Here is a 21198-nt window from a genome sequence, read left to right on the forward strand (position 1 = left end):
TTTAAACTTTCGCTCTTCTAACTGTGGGTAGTTTTTAAAGCTGTTTTCCTGTGGTCTTCAATCTTGGACCTTGTCTTCTCACCACAGCTGCCACCATATAATGAGAAGTTTTTTATGTTGTCTGATGCAACATAAATGAGAGGTGTGGAGTCCAGTAGGTTGAAGATCTCAAATAGGTTTATTGAACAGCTAAACAATTATACAGTACAGAGCTAATTATTTACATGACTTGCCTCTAGGTGTTACAGTAACAGAGTGACTCTGATTCTAAGTCACATGACTGCGTCCAGGTACTTGGCTCATTAGCATACTAAGATCCTAAAGGAACATCACTCTTAAAGGCAATCACACAACAATTATGACACTTCACGTGTATATCCACATGTTTTTTAAATGTGATGTGGGTTTCTGTCTCTACTATCCTTTCAGGCAGTGAGTTCCAGACCCCCATCACCCTCTGGGTGAAAAAATACTCCTCACAGAAACATAGAAAGATTTAATAAGTTACTCATAATCAAATAATTATCATTTGTGCTCCAAATCTTGTCTACCAGTTGTGTGAGTTGAGCGCTCGCCCCAACTCCACAGAAATGGGACAGTTGCAATAATGAATCATTGTCAATTTACACTTTGCTTTAGATGGTTAGATTTTATATTTGATGCACATTAAAACCTAATAAGGTAAATTAAAATCTACTGAATTTTAACATTGCTGATTTTGACAATAATACTTACATTTGAGAAACTTTATATTTTGATGGAGTAATATCCAGGCATCAGCACTTCCAAGACATCAAGCTGTCTATAGGCTACACATTCACTTCGATCAGTTTTGAGATTGTCTGTCTTACTACATAGAAATGTATGCTACCATTCATTTCCCAAAATACATAAGTCACATGGCCAGGAGTATAAATAAGAACAGCTTGGTATAAATCCAGAGTCGTGATGTACTTTCTGATGCGTGCCTATCAAACATTCATTTCCCAATAAGTTTTATAACTTTAAGACTCGTTTTCTGTAGGGGGTGGGCGGAGGGGGAGGTAGATGTCGTTTCGAAAATTTCTTATCAATGGAAAATATTTCGAAAGCGCGCACACATGAAGGTTGTCTCAGGTACAATCATTACAATGCTAATGCAATATAATCTGTAATTGATGATTTGCTAAACTTTATTACCAGTCCGTGTGAGTAGTTGAATATGATGACATGGTTCGGGGACTCTATAAGGCAGCAGCAGCAGGACAATTGCCACGTCCAGGAGCGGTTGGGAAATAAGAGCGACTCGCGGCACCTCTCCGAGGAAGAGCCCGTTACGAGCACGCGCACCAGGTTTGAGGAAGTGAAACAAGCGCCAGATCGGGATTGTTGGAAGACCGATACGAATTTGTTCGACTTTGGCAAGTCGGACTACTTGCTTCACCAGCGAGACAAGGAAAATGGGACTAGAGAATGTCATCGAGCGGGCCGCAGAAAGCGAGTTTCTTTACCAGAGACTTGTTATCATGCTCCTGAAATGAGAGACATGGAAAACGAACCTGACAGTGATGGCACTGGGGCTCACGACGTACTGGGCACCAGGCGCAGGTTGGGAAAGGTCGCTGCGGAACCTGGCAGCAGCACCAAGGCGCTCCAGCAGCTCGTGCAAAGTGACAGCGCAGGCGGGTCGCACCGGCTGGTTGTGGAACCCGAGCGCGCGAGTGAGCTCCAACGGCTGCCTGTGGAACCTGACAGCGCGAGCGGGCTCGCTGTGGGACGCGCAACGAACGATTGCGCTGTGCAGCGCGTGGATGCCACTGACAGTTCGCACCGCCGAGACCTGTGCTGGGAGCATGACAACTGCACGGGCGCCAGCGCGCTGCAGGCAGACTGGGACTGCGCGGAGCCACTGCGCAAACGCCCGTGTTCCCAACAAGCAAATAAACAAGCGGACATGTCGTTCTACACGTACAACACGAACCCTCCACATGCCAGCATGGTTCACAGTCCTCCAGTTGTACAAACCCAAATAGCAATACTACGCGGAGATTCTTTGGATCCACTGACCACATCTCTCACCAAAAGTTCAGATAGTTTAGAAAGTGACAATAAAGTGAACAGAAAAGATGCAGTTACTGAGAATGAACTACCAAAGTGTTCTAAAGGAATTTCCAATAACCAAGAGGATCAGTGTCAAGTAAAATGCGAATCATGGGTAGTATCTGATACCTTGAATAAACATCTTTGTACCAAAACTACAAGCAGTAAGAGAATGAACCTGTCAAGGCTGGTATTAGATCATATAGCACCTTGCATGAATCATTACGGCTTATGTTTTGTGGACAACTTCTTGGGGCACAAAATTGGCGACAAAATTTTGCAAGAAGTTGTAGCTCTCTATCAGAGTGGCAGTTTTGAGGATGGAACACTGGCAGGACAGAGTACCAGTTCAGATAAAGAAGTAACCGCAGCAACAGGCACTTCCAATAAAACCATCCGTGGAGATAAAATAATGTGGGTGCAGGGTACTGAGCCTGGCTGTGCATCAATAGGACTTCTTATGCAACGAATGGATAAACTTATATTGCATGCCGATGGGAAACTTGGGCATTACAGAATCAGAGGAAGACACAAGGTCAGTAACTAAAATTTATGTAATTTGAATACGTGTTCCGGTATCTTTTCTGTTTCAATGAATTAAAATGTTATGTTTCTACAACCATATATATATCTAAAGTGAAAATGTATTTTGCCATTTTGGTTGCATCATTAAAGTGTTAATAAGAACTTTTTGGTATACTTCTGTCTATTAATTCTAATATAAATTATCCATTAATCCATATTAGTCTTAATAGATAACAGGTGGCATTTATTAAACTAGAATGTAGCATGTTAAATTATAAAGTTATGATATAAGGCTACTCAAGTCATAGACAAATAGCAAATGTGCCAGTTCCTCAACATGCAGTCAGCTGATCAGGTGTGGCCAGGTATCACTCTGATTTTAGCCCCTACAACACTTATAATGCTCAAAGTGAGGTGGTATTTAATTAGAGTGGTAGCCACCATTGCCACAAAGGCCTGCAGAGCATGGGTTAGTCAGGGATATGCACCTGAGTACCCTGCTCAACTCTGCACCCTGACCTGCTGTTCCAAGAATGAAACACTGCCATAGGTTGTCAGTCTCACAATAACATTGCAAAATTAGAAATCCCAATCTTGAAAAACTACTACATGGATTCCCATTTTCAGCAGAATTTCATCTCTGGAGCAACAAGAGGCAAAAGCAGAAGCCGTGCGGAGAGTGGAGGGAAGTGGTAGGCGAGTACCAGCATAAACTGAGTGAGGATGTAATGTTCTGGTGAAGACTGAAGGGGATGGGGTAAGAAGTGTCAGCAGGAACTGACAGGGGATGGATGTAAACTGCCAACATGAACTGATGGGCAAGAGAGGGGAAGAAAGCCACTTTGAAGAATGCTGGTGTAAAATGAGAGAGAAAAGTGCAGGCATGAACTGGAAGGGAGAGGAGCTTACAACAACAACTTTCATTTCTATAGGGTCTTTGACGTAGTAAAACGTCCCAAGGCGCTTCACAGGAGTGTTATCAGACAAAACTTAACATTGTGTCATGTAAGGAGATATTAGGACAGGCGATCAAATGTTTGGTCAAAGAGATAGGTTTAAGTGGCCATCATAAAGGAGGAGAGAAAGGTGAGGGAAAAAAGAGAGAGGCTAGAAGAGAGAATCCCAGAGCTTATGGCCTAGGCAGTTGAAGGCAAGCCACCAATGATGAGGTGAAGGAAATCAGGGATGCACAAGAGGCCAAAATTAGAGGAGCGCAGAGTTCTTGAAGGGTTGTGGGGATGGAGAAGGATATAAATACAGGGAGGGGCAAAGCCGTGGAGAGACTCGATGGCAAAGATGAGAAATTTAAGTTTAAGGTTTTGGGGAACCGGGAGTGAATGTAAGTTATGATGGATAAACGGGACTTGGGGCGAGTTAGGATAAGGGTAGCAGAGTTTGGGATGAGCTGAAGTTTACTTGGAAGATGAAAGGCTGGCCAAATAAGCATTGGAATAGTCTAGTTCAGAGGTAACAAAAGTATGGATAAGGGTTTCAGAAGCAGATGGGCTCGGGCAGGGGAAAAGATTGGTGATATTACAGAGATGGATTTAGGCAGCCTTGGTCATAGTGGGAATATGAGGTCAGAAGCTCAGCTCGGGGTCAAAAAGGACAGCAAAGCTGCAAACAGTCTGGTTCAGCAGCAGGCAGTTGTCAAGCAAACCCCACCTGCGAAGACTGAGGCACACATTATTCTGCCACATGAACATTAAAACTTAAAATTGCAAACCCTGACCAGAAAGACATTTCCATGGTAACAGACAATGTTGAAACATTGGGGATCCAGCAGTGACTTCTCCAATACACAGAAGTGGTCAAACCAGTTCTAGTCACATGTCCAGCTGGCTGGAGCTTTTGGATTTGAACCTCCAACACAGGATGCTGAAAAGACTGTTCCATATAAGGAACTAGTCACATGACGAACCTGCTGAGCGCCCTGGGAGTTTTTTAGAATTTGAAACTCCCAACAAAGGCAGAGGAAGCCATGTGCTGATAAAGTAAAGACCTCTCCTGCCTGTATGCCTGCTTCATCTCTTCCCACGGAACTGAATCTTGTGGAAGCACATGAAACTAAAAAAAAAGAGAAAGATTTCCCAAGTGTACAAGGTTGAAGGCTAATACTGGGCCCCAACGAACCGCAAGACCATATCTTCAATCAAGGACTACAGCAAGCTCAAGAACCAGTAACAAGATATTGCCTCAAACTGTTCTACTTTTCTTTTCTTCTGTTTTTCTATTCCTATCTGCATGTTTATACTGCTTGTGCATGCTAGCGTGAGCATGTCATATATCTGTAGGCGTGAACCGTATTAGAGTTTAAGTTTTAAGGTGTTAATAAATTTCCTCTTTCTGCTTGAAACCAAAGAAAGCCTGTTTGTGCTCAGTTGTTTGCCTGATAATTGGAAACGGTGAACAAGGATTCACAAAAGGGGAGCTCAAAACTCAGTGTGTTTAAAATTAAACCTTGCTACAATCTTTTGGGCCTCCTTATCTCGAGAGACAATGGATACGCGCCTGGAGGTGGTCAGTGGTTTGTGAAGCAGCACCTGGAGTGGCTATAAAGGCCAATTCTGGAGTGACAGGCTCTTCCACAGGTGCTGCAGAGAAATTTTGTTTGTCGGGGCTGTTGCACAGTTGGCTCTCCCCTTGCGCCTCTGTCTTTTTTCCTGCCAACTACTAAGTCTCTTCGACTCGCCACAATTTAGCCCTGTCTTTATGGCTGCCCGCCAGCTCTGGCGAATGCTGGCAACTGACTCCCACGACTTGTGATCAATGTCACACGATTTCATGTCGCGTTTGCAGACGTCTTTATAGCGGAGACATGGACGGCCGGTGGGTCTGATACCAGTGGCGAGCTCGCTGTACAATGTGTCTTTGGGGATCCTGCCATCTTCCATGCGGCTCACATGGCCAAGCCATCTCAAGCGCCGCTGACTCAGTAGTGTGTATAAGCTGGGGGTGTTGGCCGCTTCAAGGACTTCTGTGTTGGAGATATAGTCCTGCCACCTGATGCCAATTATTCTCCGAAGGCAGCGAAGATGGAATGAATTGAGACGTCGCTCTTGGCTGGCATACGTTGTCCAGGCCTCGCTGCCATAGAGCAAGGTACTGAGGACACAGGCCTGATACACTCGGACTTGCTACAATAAGACCAGGTGAAGACCCCTAGACACATTGCTCACCAGGTCGTAGCACAGTGGTCAAGTAAAGGCATGGAATTGGTGGCTAGGGAACGCAGTGTGGCAAATCAGATGCAGCAGAGGGGTTGAGAGAGATGGTAGTGAGGTAGAGCTGGGTGTCGTCAGAATCTGGCGTGTTTTTGGAGTATGTCACTGTGCGGCAGCATGTAGATGAAAAATAGGAGGGGGCCAAAGTTAGATCCTTGGGGGGCCTCCAGAGATAAGTTCCAGAGCTTAGAACAAGAAAGTACTGTGAATTGAAGGAGAGACTTTGTGAATTAGAGAAGATGTTGTATAAAGAAGGATGGGGGTGTTCCTGTGAAGGGGCGAGAGTGGAAGAGTGTAACGTTTGAGGTCTGATTTGAACATAGGAACAGAAGTAGGCCATTCAGCTCATCAAGCCTGCTGTGCCACTAAATTAGATCATGGCTGATCTAAATGTTAACTCCATTTTCTCAGTATTTCTCCATATCCCTTGATGCCCTTATCTAACCTGATCTCTTGAATATGAACAAACTCAAATGTCACTGAGTTTCATGCTGATGCTTTTTAAAAAGATGTTTAATGGAATAATTTTTATTTTGGTGGGGAGGAGAGGCCAGAAGATTGTACAATTCTAAATTTGCTGTCAAGATCCCTGCTGCACTGTGATCCTTACCTTAATCTCTTAGATGATATTAGCAGTCTATCCCAAGACACACACTATTACACTCACAATCCTCTTCAGCACAACCTTAGTCCTTTCATCTTTAGCCTTCTCAATAATCTTCCCCTCACTGATCCCACAGGCCATTGTCGCCCATCCCCACTGCATTGACTTCACTCCACACCTCTGCAGTCAGTCACTTACTCTGTTTATTTTGGAAGGATTTTTTCATGTGACTTCAATCTTGTCTGGCACACAGCTCATCAAATCATAATGTACTTGCTCTATATCTATTCAAACCATAGCTGTGTATCCAGCCTCAAACTGGTCTTAATTATTTGTACCAGAAGACTAAAATAGATTGAATTGTTCAGGTTTAGACATTTTCCGGGATGAAGAAGGTGGCTAATACTCCAAAAAATTAGACATAAGGCATTAATTTGCTTTAAAATAAAAATGATGACCAGCTCAAAAAACATTTTTGGCCAAAAAAGGACAGAGGGCAAACATAGGATGTTTGGAAACAATTTTTTAAAAATTTGTTCTTGAGATGTGGGCATCGCTGGTGCTGGCAAGGCCAGCGTTTATTGTCCATCCCTAATTGCCCTTGACAATTGTACTGCTGTAATCCATATGGTTTAGGTACACCCACAATGTTGTTAGGAAGGGAACGGCTTTTGCCTGTCAAAAAGGTAACTACATGTAGATCAATTGTTCGGGGTTTTTTGCTTCCTGTTTTACTTTAAACTGTTCCATATAATTGTATTGAATTTATTTTTTGTGAAATAGGCAGTCACTTTCAGACCAGTGCTATCTGTCTTTTTAAAGCCTGTAATTTTTGTTTGTGTGGCACTGTAATATAGACACATGAGATCATTATTTTGCAGTGCATTTACACCTCAAGTTTAAGGTCAGCTTTGCCTCCCTAAACTTCTCTGCCATTCCAACTTTTTAAAAATTAATTCACAGGATGTGGACATTGTTCATTTAGTCAACATTTATTGCCCATTCTTAATTGACTTTGAGAGGGTGATAGTGAGGCACCTTCTTGGACCACCACAGTCCCCATAGTTAAGGTACTCTCACAGTGCTGTTAGGTGGGGAGTTCCATGATTTTGACCCAGCGACACTGAAGGAATGGCAATATATTTCCAAGTCAGGATGGTATGTGTCTTGGAGGGGAACTTTGAGGTGATGGTGTTTTCATGCACCTACTGCCCATGCACCTCCTTGGCGATAGTGGTCACAGGTTTAAGAGATGCTGTCAAAGAAACAGCAGTGTGTTGCAGCAGCGCATCTTGTAGATGGTACATGGTGTGCTGATGGTGGAGGGAGTGAATGTTTAAGGTGGTGGACAGAGTGCCAATCAATCTCATTCTCCTCCTTAAAACCTATTTATGTGACCAAGTTTTTGGTCAGTCCTTCTTTGCTTGGGCATCATTTATCTATGTGATTACACTACTGTTACACCTTGGGATGGTTTCTCACGTTAAAGGCATCATAAAATACAAGTTGCTTTTACTTCAGTACTATAGTCGTTTGGTGCCAATCTGGTGACAAGACCCAAAATGACTCCAAAGTGGAATAGAGACTTCCTTCAAGAAGGAATCTCACTTCGCTTCGTTCTGATGCCTTCCCTGCGGATTCAGATTGCATTTGAACTGTAACTGCAGAGTTGGTGTGACAAATGCTACAGTTGGAACGTGAATGCACTCTTAAGTTTGCTTAAAATTTAATTATTTAATCAAAACCCCATTATTTTTGACAGATATAACATCCTTGAAACTCATTTCAAATTACAGTAGTTTAGAGGATATTTGGTGATTGGATGCTGCTTGCTTCACTTTGTCAAAAGCCAAAAAAGCGGGGGGACTTGGGCGATTCCTTTCCATGATTCACGCATTTTAATGATTTTCAATTAAATGACACATGTGTGGGTTCCCCATCCATAGAAAGATTGAATGAGTATATCACTTTTTTCCCCTCCTAATTTCTCTGCGTTACAACCCAGCCGAAACGGCTGTGGCCTGATTAACTCGCAGCTTCTCTATATGCTGTACTGGAATTCTTCAATGGCGACGGGGCCGCGCCGGCGCACTTTCTCCTCCCGGCTCCTCCCACTCGGCACGTCACCTCCAGTGGACAAGGGCACGTCGCCAGTCCACTGCTGTGTCATCAGTACTTGGTCTAAGTTTAACAGTGGTGTTGGAATGCTAGGTTTAGGTGGCATTGATGTCTAAACGGACTGAGGTTCCAGTGTTTCTGTGACACAAAAAGTACGAACACTGAGTCAGAGGCGGAACCAGCGGTATTGGTCACTGAACACAAGAAAGCTTGAAAGCTCGCTGGTTAAAGGTTACTTCAAACTTCATTGGGAAAAATAGCAAACTAGATCCTCTGGCAGGATTCGATTTATTGACAAGATGGTTTCAGACCTCGAGAAGTTAGCGAGGGAGTGCGTCGTACCTCGTTTAAATGAACACGGTTATTATTACATTGACAACTTTTTGGGAAGTGCAGTCGGAGACTGTATTTATGAGGAAGTTCGTAACTTGCATTCTGTTGGAGAGTTACGAGACGGACAGTTAGCTGGTCAGAGAACAGGTTATTCCAAAAGACACCTGCGGGGTGATCAGATCGCTTGGGTCCGAGGAGTCAAGGACAGATGTTATGCAATAGACTTCCTTCTTTCATTACTAGATAAACTTATTATTCTTTGTGGAGGAAAGCTCGAAAATTACAACATAAAGGACAGATCCCAGGTAAGTTGTCTGGTTACATAGTTTAGGTAACAAATTCGTAGAAACTGAAAAATACATAATTTCACTCCTGAAAGGTCTGGCTCTCATTTTTTAGAGTACGCCCTCTGGTCTTAGACTCCTCAACCAGCGGAATTAGTGTCTCTGCATCTACCCTATTTGTTTCCCTTAATATCTTAAATCTTGATCAAATTATCCTTTAATTTTTTTTAAATTGCAGGGAATATAATCTAGTTTGCATAATCTGTCTTTATAATTTAACCTTTGGAGTCCGTGTTTCTTTCCAATAAAGCAACACTGCACTAGCTCCAGGGCCCAATATATTAAGATGTGGTGCCCAGAACAGTTCAGTGTTCCAGGTGTAGTCTAACCAGGGTTTTGTATAGCTGAAGCATGACTTCTGCCTTTGTATTCTAGTTCTGTGAGTACCAAGGCCAGCATTCCATTGACCTTTTTGATTATTTTCTGTACCTGTTTATGCCATTTTAATGATTTATGTATCTGGACCACCACTGTTTCCAGCTTTTCACTATTTAGAAAGTACCTTTTACTACCCTTTATAGATCTTATGTGGATTTAAGCATTTGGCTGCTTCAGTAGACTCTGTAGCTACTCTATGCATTTATTTGTTAGCTGGTTAGTAAGTACGTGCTAATTTACTGAATTAAATTGTTTAACACTAACATTTTATTTTCTGTATTTTCCAAGCTTATTTCAAGAATATTTAATTCTTTAAGCAATTTATTAAGAGTGTTTACGATGCTATTAATAAAAGGAGGCTCATGTGCCTGGCTTTGTCCCTTACCATTCCTTTTCACTCCCCCTCACTTGAATGATCTCCTGAAACATGGCATCGGGGTCAGTTTGCTCATCCACTCTGCAGGCTTTGTCCTCATCCACACAGGCAGCAAGAACCTCGTACCTGTTGGATGAGAGCAAAGGCCAAGGCTCTTCCAGCACTGCACTTGGGGTCCACTTACCTACCTGACTCCCATCACATGCTCCTTTCCATGATCACCAACCAGAACTTTACCACTTCCTAACCTAAGGTGTGTGACTGCCTCCTGGATCAGTGTCCAGGTAACACTTTCCCCTTCCCTGATGCCTCACAATGTCTGCACCTCAGACTCAAACTCAGCAACTCTGAGCTGAAGTTCCTTCAGATGCAGACGTTTACTGCAAATGTGGTTGTCCATGTTCACAACTCTCTGCACAAACTCCTACGTGCTGCAGTTGTGGAACAGCAGTTGCGCTACCATCTATTGAACCTTGATTAATTAAAGTTTATAATCAACTGAGCTTATAATTTTTAGTATTTTAACCAATTACTTGATCTCATTTAAGTCATAGGCAGATTATATATTTACTTGTAACAAATATTGAAGACAAAAAGCAGCATCTCCTTCCCCATCTGCACCAAATTCCAGACTTTTACTCTTTGTTTATGATACGCTCCATTTACAACCACTTTGTGCATCAGCAGATACTGTTTAGTTTTATACACCTTTTTGCCCAAGTTACAAATGCTCACTCAGCTGCCTGCTTACAATATTTAGCCCCTATTCAGGAAACTACTTGCAACTGATTGACTCTTTACTGTTAATTGCCACTGACAGGCATTTTCTGTTAAATGTTGACTCACTGGCAGCTTCTTTTACAGTTTCTAAAGTTCTAAGTTGAATTCAAAACGTTAAACTAAATTAGATTACTCGCCCACTATTTACCAGAGAATTCCCACCCCCAGCAAATTCACAACTTTTACATAATACTCAGACCTGCTCCCAGACCTGAAACGTTAACTCTATTTCTCTCTCCACAGATGCTGCCAGACCTGCTGTGCATTTCCAGCACTTTGTTTTTATCCCAACCTTTGCACTCTGTTTATGATACACATCTCTTATGATCACTCTTTGTAACTACTTTGTGCGTCAGCAGGTAGCTGTATGTGTTCTTGCAGCAGATGGTAAAGCTATCCATTTACCTCTTTGGCCACTGCCTGGCAGGTATGCCAATGCTTGCAAAATTGATTATGTCTTGCTTGGTGTGGCCAGTCAGGTTATGCTGGCTTTGCTTTCCCTGGCTTGCTCACCCTTCCATTCAGTGTCACCAAAGGCATGACCTGTGATTTATGTGCTCCTGAGGAAGCACCCAATGTCAATCACGCATTCATATACCCTTGTAGTACCATTAGGTTTGCTGTCCCAGATTCCTTTGAAAAGAGGAGCCTCCATCTGCACTAATTGTCTGCCAAGGTGAGGTATGTTCATTCCTGTCTGCAGATGCAGATGTGTAGGTTCCAATGACTTGGCACAGACATTTCTCAGCCTACAGAAAGATGCCAAGTAGCATATCATCATCTTCCAACATGTCAGATAGAAGAATTCTAATTGGGAAATTCATTGGTGCAAGTTACGTTGATAGGGGCAAAAATTAAATAAAACGAAAACCAGTTTAAAAATTGTTATTCAAAGCTACTATGTTCTTCCCTTGACTACCAAGATTTTACTGGCACCTAGCAATTCTGGATGCCTGTTTCACATGGACATTCTGCATGCTGAAATAGTGGTAAATGGAAAGCAGAATATACCTGTGGTATAGATTTAAATTAAATGCCTTGCTGTATGAGATGGATGCTTCCACTACCATTGATCCCCTCCCCTTCCAATGGAAACTATGCCAGTGGTAAAGTGAGTTGAGTCCAGGTAGGGAAAAAATTTCGCTCCTTGTTACTGAAATACTGCTCCAAAATTCGTGAAAATCTGGATTTCCCGTCTGGAAGTCCATTCCATGTGTTGATTGCTCTTTTTATGAAGAAGAATTTGCTGATATCTGGCCTCAATTTGCTTTTCAATAGTATGAACCCATGTCTCCTTGTCTTACTCTTGCAACTTAATTTAAATCATTTCCTGAATTTATCTTATCCATACTGTTGACTATCATTTATAAATCGCTAAAAGATCACCAACTAATTTCCTCTCTCAATGGCCTATTAACTTGTTTGCTTTCTTCTCCTCACTCCAAAGTCTTTTTCCGATTGTGAGATAAGCAAGTATTTTAATACATGTTTATATCCTGAGGAATTTCCCAAGTTGTTCACTGAGATCTGCTTGTTTCCAGAATTTTAAGAAATGCACATCTTGTGTTAGGCATACTAGCCCAGCTTCCTTTCTGCCACGAATTCTTAGTCATTTACGGCATAGAAAGAGGCCATACGGCCCATCGAGTCCATGCTGGCTCTCTGTGGAGTAATCCAGTCAGTCCCACTCCCCGACTCGATCCCCATAGTCCTGCAAGTTCATTTCCTTCAAGTGCCTGTCCAGTTTCCTTTTTGAAATCATCAATCGTCTCCGCTTCCACCACCCTTGAGGGCAGCGGTTTCCAGGTCATTACCACTCCCTATATAAAAAGTGTTCTTCCTCACATTCTCCCAGTGTGCCTTGCCCAAAACCATAAATCTGTGTCCCCTAGTCCTTGTACCATCAGTTAACAGGAACAGTTTTTCCTTGTCTAGCTTATCTAAAGCGGTCATAATCTTATACACCACTATCAAATCTCCCCTCAATCACCTTCGCTCCAGGGAGAACAACCCCAGCTTTTCCAACCTAATCTTGTAACTGAAATCCCTCATCCCTGGAACTATTCTGGTCAATTTTCTCTGCACCCTCTCAAGGACCCTCATATCTTTCGTGAAGTGTGGTGACCAGAACTGGACGCAGTAACCTAGTTGGGGCCTAACCAGAGCTTTATAAAGGTTCAGAATAACTTTCCTGCTTTTGTACTCTATGCCTGTATTTATGAAGCCCAGTATCCCATATGCTTTGCTAACCACTCTCTCAATATGTCCAGCCACCTTCAAACATCAATGCATATGCACCCCCAGATCCTTCTGTTCCTGCACGCTCTTTAGAACTTCACCATTAAGGCTATATTGCCTCACCCGATCCCTTCTGCCAAAATGCATCACCTCACACTTGTCTATATTAAATTCCATCTGCCACTTGTCTGCCCATTCCGCTAGTCTATGCCCCTGTTGCAGACGGTTCGTATCATCCTCGCTGTTTGCCACTCCTCCAAGTTCGATATCATCAGCAAATATTGAAATTCTGCTCTGAATTCCAAGATCCAAGTCATATGTATATACCAAAAAACAATGGTCCTACCACAGACCCTTGGGGGAACACCACTCTCTACCATCCTCCAGTCTGAAAAACAACCATTTACCGCACCTTGCTGTTTTCTGTCCTTGAGCCTATTTTTTAATCTAGTTGGACACTGACCCTCCTATTCCATGAGTGTCAGTTTTGTTAACCAGAGTTTTATGTGCTACATTATCAAAGGCTTCTTAAAATCCATAGAGACAACATCTACCACATGGTTGGAGTCATACCTAATGCAAAGGAAGATGGTTGTGGTTGTTGGAGGTCAATCATCTGAGCTCCAGGACATCACTGCAGGAGTTCCTCAGGGTAGTGTTCTAGGCCCAACATCTTCAGCTGCTTAATCAATGACCTTCCTTCAAATCATAAGGTGAGAAGTGTGGATGCTCGCTGATGATTGCATAATGTTCAGCACCATTCGCGACGACTCAGATACTGAAGCAGTGCGTGTAGAAATGCAGCAAGACCTGGACAATATCTAGGCTTTGGCTGATAAGTGGCAAATAACATTCATGCCACACAAGTGCCAGGCAATGACCATCTCCAACAAGAGAGAATCTAACCATCTCCCCTTGACATTCAATGGCATTGCCATCGCTGAATCCCCCACTATCAACATCCTAGGGGCTACCATTGACCAGAAACTGAACTGGAGTAGCCATATAAATACCATGGCTATAAGAGCAGGTCAGAGGCTAGGAATCCTGTGGCGAGTAACTCATCTCCTGACTCCCCAAAGCCTGTCCACCATCTACAAGGCACAGGTCAGGAGTGTGATGGAATACTCTCCACTTGCCTAGGTGAGTAATCCTAACCCAGCAACACTCAAGAAGCTCGACACCATCCAGGACAAAGCAGCCCACTTGATTGGCACCCCATCCACAAACACTCGCTCCACCACCGATGCACAGTGGCAGCAGTGTGTACCATCTACAAGATGCACTGCCGCAACGCACCAAGGCTCCTTAGACAGTACCTTCCAAACCCCACAACCTCTACCAACTAGAAGGACAAGGGCAGCAAATGCATGGGAACACCACCACCTGCAAGTTGCCCTCGGACAGTACCTTCCAAACCCCGCAACCTCTACCAACTAGAAGGACAAGGGCAGCAAATGCATGGGAACACCACCACCTGCAAGTTGCCCTCCAAGTCACACACTATGCTGACTTGGAACTATATCACCGTTCCTTCACAGTCGCTGGGTCAAAATCCTAGAACTCCCTGCCTAACAGCACTGTGGGTATACCTACCTCACATGGACTGCAGCGGTTCAAGAAGGCAGCCCACCACCACCTTCTCAAGCCGTGGGGTCCATCCTCCTTGATTGCCCGCCCCTCTTCCGCAGTCATGTTCGCGCCCGGGTGTCCCTGGACAAGGAACATGCTGTGTCCGCCGGTAATCTTGAGGCCTTCTGCGAACAGTGGGCACCGCAGGGACTGGAGTGCATTGTCAACACCGAGAATGGCATTTTAATTTGAGTTTTTGGTTTATTTATCTGTTTTTAATCAAGTTATTTAAAAAAAATGTATATAAAGGGGGCCTGAGGAATAAAGGCCCCCTCGACATAAAATATATAAAAGGGGCCTGGGGTATAAAGGCCACCAAAAAGAAAGAGAAAAAAAAACACCTTCTCAAGGGCAATTAGGGATGGGCAATAAATGCTGGCCTAGCCAGCGACGCCCACATCCCATGAATGAATTTTTAAAAAATTCCCTTCATCAACCTTCTCTGTTACTCTATCAAAAAAATTCAATTAGTTTAGTCAAGCATAATCTGCCCATTACAAATCCATGCTGGCTATCCTTAATTAACTCAAAAATGTCCAAGTATCAGAGTGGACTGTGCTGTTATCCCAGATGACAGCACCATATCGCTGTGTCACCAGCAGTGGGCGCTGGCTCTACAAGGCCACTATTCGTTTTTTTTCTTGGGATATGAGCTTTGCTGGTATGGCCAGCATTTGTTGCCCATCCCTAATTACAACCACAGTGCTAGTAGGATGGGAGTTCCAGGTTTTTGACCCAGCGACAGTGAAGGAACAGTGATATAGTTCCAAGTTAGGACGGTGTGTCGCTTGGATGGGAACTTGCGGGTGGTGGTGATCTCTGCGTCTACTGCCCTTGTCCTTCTAGGTGGTAGAGGTCGTAGGTTTGGAAGGTGCTGTTGAAGGAGGCTTGGTGAGTAGCTGCAATGCATCTTGTATACGGTACACACTGCTGCTACTGTGCGTCAGTGGTGGAGGGAGTAAATGTTAAGGTGGTGGATGGGGTGCCAATCAAGCAGGTTGCTTTGTCCTGGATAGTGTCGAGCTTCTTGAGTGTTACTGGGTCAGGGTTACTCAACTAGAGAAGCAGAGAGTATTCCATCACACTCCTGACTTGTGCCTTGTAGTTGGTGGACAGGCTTTGAGGAGTCAGGAGGTGAGTTACTTGCTGCAGAATTCCCAGCCTCTGACCTGCTGTTGTAGCCACAACGTTTATATGGCTAGTCCAGTTAAGTTTTAGACCCCAGGATATTGATGGTGGGGAGATTCAGTGATGGTAATGCTATTGAATGTCATGGGGAGATGGTTAGATTCTCTATTATTGGAGATGGTCATTGCCTGGCACTTGTGTAGGGCGAAATTTACTTGCCACTGATCAGCCCAAGCCTGAATGTTGACCAGGTCTTGCTGCATGTAGACGTGGACTGCTTCAGTATCTGAGGAGTTGCAAATGGTACTGAACACTGTGCAATCATCAGCAAACATCTCTAGTTCTGACCTCAAGATGGAGGGAAGGTCATTGATGAAGCAGCTGAAGGTGGTTGGGCCTAGGACACTACCCTGAGGAACTGCTGCAGTGATATCCTCGGGCTTAGATGTCTGGCCTCCAACAACCATAACCATCATTGGTGAGCAGGCTTTTGCTGTGTAAGTACTGCTTGATTGCACTGTCGACAACACCTTCCATCGCTTTGCTGATGATTGAGAGTAGACTGATGGGATGGTAATTGGCAGAATTGGATTTGTCCTGCTTTTTGTGGATAGGACAAACCTGAGTAATTTTCCACATTGTTGGGTAGATGCCAGTGTTGTAGCTGTACTGCACAACCTGGCTCGGGGCACAGCTAGTTCTGCAGCACAAGTCTTCAGTATTCTACCGGGGTGTTGTCAGGTCCCATAGCATTTGCTGTATCCAGTGCCTTCAGCCATTTCTTGATATCATGTGGAGTGAATCGAATTGGCTGAAGACTGGGATCTTTGATGCTGGGGACCTCAAGACAAGGCTGAGATGGATCATCCACTCGGCACTTCTGGCTGAAGGTAATTGCAAATGCATCAGCCTTGCCTTTTGCACTGAAAAGTGTTGGGTTCCCTCATCATTGAGGATGGGGATGTTTGTGGAGCCTTCTCCTCCAGTTGGTTTTTTATTTTCCACCACCATTCACGAGTGGAGGTGACAGAACTGTAGAGCTTTGATCTGGTCCATTGGTTATGGGATCGCTTAGGTCTATCTATCGCATGCTGCCTCCGCTGTTTAGTATGCATGTCGTCCTGTGTTGTAGCTTCACCAGGTTGGCACATCATTTTTAGGTATGTCTGTGCTGCTCCTGGCATGCTGTCCTGCACAACTTATTGAACCAGGGTTGATTCCCTGGCTTGATGGTACTGGTAGAGTAAGGTAACTGCCGGGCCATAAGGTTACAGATTGTAGTTGAATACAATCCTGCTGATGCTGATGGCCCACAGTGCCTCATGGATGCCCAGTTTTGAGCTGCTGGATCTGTACTGAATCTATCCCATTTGGCACGGTGATAGTGCCATAGACTCATAGTGATAACAGTCATAGTGATAAGAGTTATACAGCACAGAAACAGGCCCTTCAGCCCATCGTGTGTGTGCTGGCCATCAAGCACTTGTCTATTCTAATCCCATTTTCCAGCACTTGGCCCGTAGCCTTGTCTGCTATGGCGTTTCAAGTGCTCATCTAAATACTTCTTCAATGTTATGAGGGTTCCTGCCTCTACCATCATTTCAGGTAGTGTGTCCCAGATTCCAACCACCCTCTAGGTGAAAAAGTTTTTCCTGAAATCCCCTCTAAACCTCCTGCCCCTTACCTTAAATCTGTGCCCCCTGGTTATTGACTCCCTCCGCTAAGGGAAAAAGTTTCTTCCTATCTGTCCTATCAATGCCCCTCATAATTTTGTATACCTCAATCAGGTGCCCCCTCAGCCCTCTCTGCTCAAAGGGAAACAACCTTAGCCTATCCAGTCTCTCTTCATAGCTGTAATACTCCAGCCCAGGCAACATCCTGGTGAATCTCCTCTGCACCCTCTCCAGTGTAATCGCATCCTTCCTATAGTGCGGTGACCAGAACTGTACACAGTACTCCAGCTGTAGCCTAACTAGCGTTTTATACAGCTCCATCATAACCTCCCTGCTCTTGCATTCTACGCCTCGGCTAATAAAGGCAAATATCCCATATGCTTTCCTAACCACCTTATCTACCTGTGCTGCTGCCTCCAGTGATCTGTGGACAAATACACCAAGGTCCCTCTGACCCTCTGTACTTCCTAGGGTCCTACCATCCATTGTATATTCTTGCCTTGTTAGTCCTCCCAAAATGCATCATCTCACACTTCTCGGGATTAAATTCCATTTGCCACTGCTCTGCCCATTTACCGGACCATCTATATCATCCTGTAACCTAAGGCTTTCCTCCTCACTATTTACGACACCACCAATTTTTGTGTCATCTGCGAACTTACTGATCATACCTCCTATATTCATGTCTAAATCATTAATGTACACTACAAACAGCAAGGGTCCCAGCACCGATCCCTGCGGTACTCCACTGGTCATAGGCTTCCACTCGCAAAAACAACCCTCGACCATCACCCTCTGCTTCCTGTCACTAAGCCAATTTTGGATCCAATTTGCCAAATTGTCCTCTATCCCATGGGCTCTTACCTTCTTAACCAGTCTCCCATGTGGGAGCCTTACTGACGTCCATGTAGACTATATCAACTGCCTTACCCTCATCTACACATCTAGTCACCTCCTTGAAAAATTCAATCAAGTTTGTTGGACATGATCTCCCCCTGACAAAGCCATGCTGACTATCCCTGCTTCTCCAAGTGGAGATTAATCCTGTCCCTCAGAATTTTTTCCCATAGTTTCCCTACCACTGATGTTAGACTCACTGGCCTGTAATTACCAGGTTTGTCCCTGCTACCCTTCTTGAATAATGGTACCACATTTGCTGTCCTCCAGTCCTCTGGTACCTCTCCTCTGGCCAGAGAGGATTTGAAAATTTGTGTCAGAGCCCCTGCTATCTCCTCCCTTGCCTCACATAACAGCCTGGGGTATATCTCATCTGGGCCTGGGCAGCAGGAAGTTTCCTTGCCTGTGTTTGACCTGATGCCATGAGACTCCATGGGGTCCGGAGTCAATGTTGAGGACTCCCAAGGCAACACCCTCCCGACTGTATCACTGTGCCGCCACTTCTGGTGATGAAGGAGTCTGGGACATAGGCTGTAAGGTATGATTCGGCGAGTATGACTATGTCAGGCTGTTGCATGACTCATCTGTGGGACAGCTCCCCCAATTTTGGCACAAGTCCCCAGATGTTAGTAAGGAGGACTTTGCAGGATCAACTGGGCAGGTTGTGCTGTTGCTGTTTCTGATGTCCAGGTTGATGCTGTATCTCTATCCGGTTTTATTTTTTGAGTATTCTGTAGCAATATGGTGGCTTGTTAGGCCATTTCAGAGGCCATTTAAGAGTCAGCCACATTGCTGTGGATCTGGAGTCACACGTAGGATGGCAAATTTCCTTCTCTAAAAGGACATTAGTGAATCAGATGGATTTTTACGACAATCTGGTAGTTACATGATCACCATTACTGAGACTAGCTATTAATTCCAGATTTATTAATTCATTGAATTTAGATTCCACCAGCTGCCTTCGTCAGGGCCTCTGCATTACTAGTCCAATAACATTACCACTATGCTGACCCACTGTGAGAAAGTAGATCCAATGGTCCTAATGTGCTGCTTAACTCCAGTTGCCAAAAGTGCCCAAACCAGAGACAATCCTTTCTAATCTGGCACACAAGACCTCTATGGCAACAGTCTTACCATCAGCTCAGGAAGCAAAAGCTACATGTGGGGCCTCTATTTATTTTATTTATTTGGAGATATAGCACTGAAACAGGCCCTTCGGCCCACCGTGTCTGTGCCGGCAATCAACCACCCATTTATACTAATCCTACATTAATCCCATATTCCTACCACATCCTCACAATTCCCCTACCACCTACCTATACTAGGGGCAATTTATAATGGCCAATTTACCTATCAACCTGCAAGTCTTTGGCTGTGGAAGGAAACCGGAGCACCCGGCGAAAACCCACGCAGTCACAGGGAGAACTTGCAAACTCCGCACAGGCAGTACCCAGAATTGAACCCAGGTCGCTGGAGCTGTGAGGCTGCGGTGCTAACCGCTGCGCCATGCGCTAACTGTGCTGCCTCTAATAACCTCTGCTACAGATATTCCTGGAACTGCCATATACTCCATGAGAGACTGCACTGCTTTGAAATGGTCCTCCAGTATGCTGTAAGTGCTGCTGATCTAATCCTCCATCTAAGTATATTGTCCAATCTGGACCCCAGTGACTACATTGCTCTTTTAAAGGCAGAGCATGTACGTTGTAGATCCGTATGGCCCCTTGGCCAGCAATATTGTCCCGCTTGTGCCACTCCTCACTCATGTTCTGTATTTAGCACAGCACACACACTACTCTTTTTCACTATCTAACTCTCCTAGAGTATATATCTCTGGGTTGGTGTTTGGAAAAGATAGAATGAGTAAAGATGTATGCTGCAAAGTGCTGCATCACCAGATACTGACAGATCTTTGTCTTCCTCTGTGATGTGGAAATTCTAGCAGGGGAGAAGAGGAAGAGAGGAATGATTTCCTGAGGAACTGAGCTCATGTCATTTTCAATCATAGGCGTTACATAAGGCTTTCATGATATAGTTCACTGAAAATGAATTAAGGATATATTAGGCAAAGCAAATGTTCTGACAAACCCTCAGTTAGCACATGCCTTTGTCAATACCCTTGATGATCATTCTGCTTAGGATCCATAAGGCTCCTTTCTCTTAGAGAATAATCTTCAACTTTCGGGATCCATGATCAAATTGTTAAGGGTTGTGTTCTCCTTTTTAAAAAAAAAAGAGAATTTCCTTGGGATACCATGAGAAGCATGTAAAAGAGTTTGCATGCAAGCAGTAATGGGGAGGGGTGACTGGTTGAATCCCAATTAGTTAGATTCCAAGTGAAACTTGGGGCAGTGTGTGTACAACTGTGAGTGGAGGAACACATCTACGTGAATGCTGGGGTGGTAAAGAGTACCATACTGCTGCTGGACGTTGATGGTAAGCAATTGAATCACTTTTTCAGAGTATGCAAGACGGTTATTGTAAGTTGCAGACATGCTTAGTAGAGTGTATCTCAAGAAAGCATAGCTGACTTCTGGGAGCTTCCTTGACCGGATAAGATCATTAAGCTTCTCCTTGCAGTATGTGGGGGTGTGTTATGACCGGGCAAGAGGGGGACACTGTCTTTCTCTAGTTCCACTTCTCCACAGGTCACAAGATATATTTAAATGTTTACCCAGTTACCTATACGGCCAATTATATACTCTTTTTATTTCAGAATAAAATCCATCAACCAGGTTTCTTTAATAAACAACAAAATTATTTTTTTATAAAACAAGACTTATTCAGTAAAGATATAAAGCATTAACCCACAGATTGAAATATAAAAGTTCCCTTATAACTTAGCCCAACACACGCATACCGGTTAAAG

General features: G+C 44.0%; 1 protein-coding gene across 3 annotated transcripts in view; it reads left to right on the forward strand.

Annotated features, from left to right (window-relative positions):
- The first annotated feature begins 1073 nt into the window (after positions 1–1073).
- The window catches only part of egln3 (egl-9 family hypoxia-inducible factor 3), a 46196-nt gene continuing 26071 nt past the window's right edge, over positions 1074–21198 (forward strand). The window contains exons 1-2 of one of the 3 annotated variants that reach the window (XM_068039325.1): positions 1074–2614; positions 3235–4892. In XM_068039325.1, coding sequence (XP_067895426.1) covers positions 1202–2614; positions 3235–3300 — 1479 coding nt within the window. In that variant the 5' untranslated portion in view covers positions 1074–1201 and the 3' untranslated portion in view covers positions 3301–4892. Of the gene's footprint in view, positions 2615–3234; positions 4893–8565; positions 9189–21198 lie in introns of those variants that run through there. The other 2 variants (XM_068039324.1, XM_068039326.1) reach the window with 2 other exon arrangements.

Source organism: Heterodontus francisci, chromosome 9 (assembly GCF_036365525.1).
Source record: "Heterodontus francisci isolate sHetFra1 chromosome 9, sHetFra1.hap1, whole genome shotgun sequence".
NCBI lineage: Eukaryota > Metazoa > Chordata > Chondrichthyes > Heterodontiformes > Heterodontidae > Heterodontus > Heterodontus francisci.